At 43.1% G+C, this 4,780-nt stretch overlaps 1 protein-coding gene across 1 annotated transcript in view; it reads left to right on the forward strand.

Annotated features, from left to right (window-relative positions):
- The window catches only part of Spns3 (SPNS lysolipid transporter 3, sphingosine-1-phosphate (putative)), a 52,599-nt gene that overhangs the window by 523 nt on the left and 47,296 nt on the right, over nucleotides 1-4,780 (forward strand). The window contains exons 2-3 of the mRNA XM_055597304.1: nucleotides 17-267; nucleotides 744-862. Coding sequence (XP_055453279.1) covers nucleotides 17-267; nucleotides 744-862 — 370 coding nt within the window. The remainder of the gene's footprint in view (nucleotides 1-16; nucleotides 268-743; nucleotides 863-4,780) is intronic.

Here is a 4,780-nt window from a genome sequence, read left to right on the forward strand (position 1 = left end):
GCTGGGCTCTCGCCAGCATCTCCGGGGGCGGCCCCCCCGCCCGCCCGGCCCTCGGCCCGCCGCCCCGCCTCCGCCGGCGGAGCCCCGCCCCGCGCCCGCCGCCCCCCGCCGCCGCCATCTTGGGAAGGTCCGCGCTCGCCGCGGCGGGCGGACGCCATGACAGAGAGGTCAGAGGGTCAGGACGCCGCCTCCCGCCGCAGGCCGCGGTGGGAGCGTGGGGGGCCGCCGCGGAGATGCTGGCGAGAGCCCAGCGTCCGGAGGGTGCGAGTTAGTCATTGTTACAAAGCCGAATTCGGGGCTGGCGTGCCCCATTTTGAGCACCGCGAGGGAGAGAGTGATAATGTCCTTGGAATAGTGTTGTGACTCTCGTAGCAGAACACGTTTAGATTGCGAGACTGCGAGTAAAATGCGGAGCTGTGGTTTACAGTCTGATAGGTGGAGGTATCCGCCTGTAATCCCAACGCTGGCTGAGATGGGAGGACAGAGGACCCCTTCGCTGCACAGTTAGGTCCCGTCTCCATCTGGGGATGGGGATTCGTAATAGATCAAACTCACCCAGACAGGCATCCACTATGTGAAGTCCAAGGCTAGGGAGAAATCAGCCTTACTCTTCCCCACTTCGCAGTTCTGTACTTTGTCTACACCGTAGCAATGAAGAGTCAGAGAGAGAGAGGAGAAGGAAAACTCTAAGAATGACAGCCCATTTTGCTTGTTCTTTCAAAAAGTGTTTATTCGGTCCCTAGTTCCCCGTACCTGGACCGTAGAAAGCAAAAGTTCTGCACGGGAAGTCAGCGATGTTTTACCCACAAAAGCCTGCAGCTTCTGTGAGCTCCAAGTGAACGAGAGAAGCGAATTCCAACAGGTGTGTAATAAAAATCACTCCACAAGCAGGCACAAGTCCCTGAGTTAACCTCCCTGGCTCTGTCCTACCACACCAAAGGAACAAATAAACATTGAGAGAATCTGTTATTTTGAAATAGCATCCACCTAGGGAATAAGACAGTTTTTTTTTCGGGGGGGGGGTTGTTTGTTGTGGTTGTTTTATTTTTTGAGACAGGGTTTCTCTTTTGTTGTTTTTTTTTTTCTTCCCCCACCCTCACCGCTGCCCCAGGAGACAGGGTTTCTCTGTGTAGCCTTGGCTGTCCAGGAACTTGCTCTGCAGACCAGACTGGCCTCATCCAACTTAAGAGACCTGCCTGCCTCTGCCTGGACTGGACTAAAGTCGGGTGCCAGCTTTGCTTTTGTTTTTAAAGTTTTTGTTTGTTTTAATGTGCGTGTATGAGCCCGTGTGAATTTATGTGTACCATGTGTATGCCTGGTGGCCAAAACCCAGAAGAAGGCATCAGATGCCCTGGAACTGGAGTTGCAGAGGGTTTTAAGCCACTGTATGGGTGCTGGAAACCATCCTGTCCTCTGCAAGAACAATAATTTTCTTAATCCTTGACCATCTCTCCAGCCCCTGTATTTTTGTTTTTAAATGTATTCATTAAACGGAGCGATGAGTTTCATTATGACATTTTCATACATGTACTTTACTCACGTTCATACACATTCTTGATTATCTTCTTGTCCCACATCCCTCTCCACCGGTTCCCTTCCTCTTCCAAAATATTTCCATTCTACTTTCATTTCTTAATTTTGTTAAAATTTAGATTCTAAGAGCTGGAGAAATGGCTCAGCAGTTAAGAGTACTGACTGCTCTTCCAGAGGACCTGGGTTCAATTCCCGGCACCCACATGGCAGCTCACAACTGTCTGTAACTCCAAGATCTGACATCCTCACACAGACACAAATGCAGGCTAAACACCAATATACATAAAATAAAATAAATTATTTTTTAAAAGAAATTTAGATTCCATATGTGAGAGAAAAAAAAAACATTTGTCTCTTTCAGTCTGGCTTGTTTTCTTTAGTGTGATGCTCTCTAGGTCCATCCATTTTCTTTCAAATTACTTTTTCTTTTTATTGTGTGTATGTGACTGTCTTCATGGATGGATGCACACCCTATGTGGACACTGCCTTTGGAGGTCAGAAAAAAGGTCCCTTAGAATGGAGATACAGACAGGTGGACCCAAACCCAGGCCCTTTGCAAGAGCAGCAAGTGCTCTAACCACTGAAGCATCTTTCCAGCCCCTTTATTTTTCAGGTTTGTTTTTGATTTGTGTGTTTATTTGTTTGTTTTGAGTCAGGGTCTCTCTACATAGCCTTGGCTGTCCTGGAACTCACCAAGATCCACTGGCCTCTGCCTCCTGAGTGCTGGTGTTGAAAGGCGTGTGCCAATCGCACCTGGCTCTAGGTTCCTTTGTTTGAAAACTTCCCAACTGATCTCCACAGCGACTGCACTAATTTATGTTCCAACAGGATAAGGGTCTCTAACCTATCCACCCATCCTACAACAGCATTTGTTTTTTTAGTGTGTGTGCTTGTTCTCACAATCATGCTGATGCATATGCCACAGTACATTTGTAAAGGTCAGAAAACAAATGCACTGTGGAGTACATTTGGGGGAGTCAGCTCTTCTTTCCAGAGATGGTAGTCAGAGGTACTGACAAGTTCCTTTACCATCTCACCCCATTTGTCGTTTCCTTAATAATACTTATTTTACTAGAGAGAGATGGAGTCTCAAGCTTTGATTTTTATCTCCCTGACAAGTAAAGACATTTGAACAAATTTTCATATATTTATTGGCCATTTGTACTTCTTTTGAAAAAAAAAAAATTTTTTTTTTTTTTATTTTTTGAGACAGGGTTTCTCTGTGTAGCCTTGGCTGTCCTGGACTTGCTTCATAAAACAGGCTGGCCTCAAACTCACAGAGTGCTGGGATTACTGGCATGCACCACTGCACCCAGCCATTTTTCTCATTTATTGATTGGGTGAGTCTTCTTGGTTTGGGGGGTGGGCAATTTTGTTTTGGTTTTGGTTTAGTTCTTTATAGATTCTAGCTATTATCTATGAAATATAAATCCTGAAATGATTTTTTTTCGACTCCACAGGTTGTCCCTTCCTTTGTAATTGTTTCCACAAATGACAATTTCATTTGTCAATTTGTGCTATTTTCTGGGTTATTGGAATCCTTTCAGAAAGCCCTATATCTCTATATCTCAAAATCTTTTCAGAGTCTCAGGTCTTACATTTAGGTCTTTGAAAATATAAAAATAAAATAAAGAGCCAGGCATAATGGCCCATGTCTTTACTTCCAGCATTCAGAAGGTAAAGAAGGTGTATCTCTGTGAGTCAGCCAGGACTACTTAGTGAGACCCTGTCTCAGAAAAAAATAATGATAATAATGATTTTTAAATCAAGGTCTTCAATCTGTTTTGAATAAACTTTAGTACAGACTGAGAAGCAGATCTAGTTCTAGTCTTCTGCCTGTGGATAATCAGTTTTCCCAGCAGCACTTGTTGAAGAGCCTGCCTTTTTTCTAATGTATATTTTTGATACCTTTGTCAAAAATCAGGTAGCTACATTCAGTGGATTTATTTTTAGGTCCTCTATTTTATTCCACTGGTCTGCATGTCTATTTTATTTCATGTGCATGGGTGTTTTGTTTACATGTTTGTTCTATGTACCCCTTTATTTCACTGAAGCACATTGGCATAAATTCTGATGAGGATGTGTAGGTGAATCTTAAAAATACTTAACCATGTGAAAATGTCTTTATTTGTTTGTTTTATGGTTTGAAACCAGGGCTTCACACATAATAGTAAGTACTCTACCTTAGAACTATATCCCAGATCCTAGTTTAAAACACCCAGAAATAATAACCACCTTAGCTGGGTATAAAAGTGTATGTTTTAGGACTGGAAAAATGGTTTAGTTGTTAAGAGCACTGCCCTTCTTCCAGAGAACCCAGGTTTAAGTCCCAGTACCCACATATAGGTTCATAACAGTCTGTAACTCCAGTTCCAAGGAATCAATCCAACACCCTTTTCTGGCCTCTTTGGGCACCAGGCACACATATGGTACACATACACACATACATACTTCATACAGGCAAAACACTCATACCCATATTTATTTATTTATTTATTTGTTGGTTGGTTGGTTGGTTGGTTGGTTGGTTGGTTGGTTGGTTGGTTGGTTTTTCAAGATAGAGCCTCTCTGTGTCACCTTAGCTGCCCTGGAACTTGCTCTGTAGGCCAGACTGGCCTCAGCCTCAGAGATCCACTTGTGTCTGCCTCCCAAGTGCTAGAATTAGAGGTATGCTATCTCTGCCTGAAATAAATAATTTTTATGTCAATATGTATTCAGAATGAGAAAAATCAATAAAATCAGTAAAAATAACTGTAGGCTTAAAGAATAGATCCTTTTCTTTGAGAATTTTTTTAATTCATCAGAAATGCTGCCTACTGCAATCTGTCTCATCTCACTGAAAATGTTTACCTATGGAAATGGGTAAGATGTCCTTGAAGATCTACTACTTTTTCTATGTGTTCATTTCAGAAAACACTTCCCCTCAGCTGAGCATGGTGGCACATGCCTGTGACCCCAGCACTTGAAGGTGGAACGCAGTAGTCCAAAGTTCTCCTCAGTAACATGCAAAGTGCATTGGAGGCCAGGATGGACTATCTAAAAGCCTATCTCAAAAAATTTAAAAAAAAAATCGGGCTGGAGAGATGGCTCAGAAGTTAAGAATGCTGGCTGTTCTTCCAAAGGTTCAGAGTTCAATTCCCAGCAACCACATGGTGGCTCACAACCATCTATAGTGAGATCTGGTGCACAGGCAGAATGCTCTGTAAATAATAAATGATAGTTGTTAAAATTAAAAAAAAAAAAAAAA

Source organism: Psammomys obesus, unplaced genomic scaffold, assembly GCF_907164565.1.
Source record: "Psammomys obesus unplaced genomic scaffold, mPsaObe1.curated_primary_1811, whole genome shotgun sequence".
Lineage (NCBI taxonomy): Eukaryota > Metazoa > Chordata > Mammalia > Rodentia > Muridae > Psammomys > Psammomys obesus.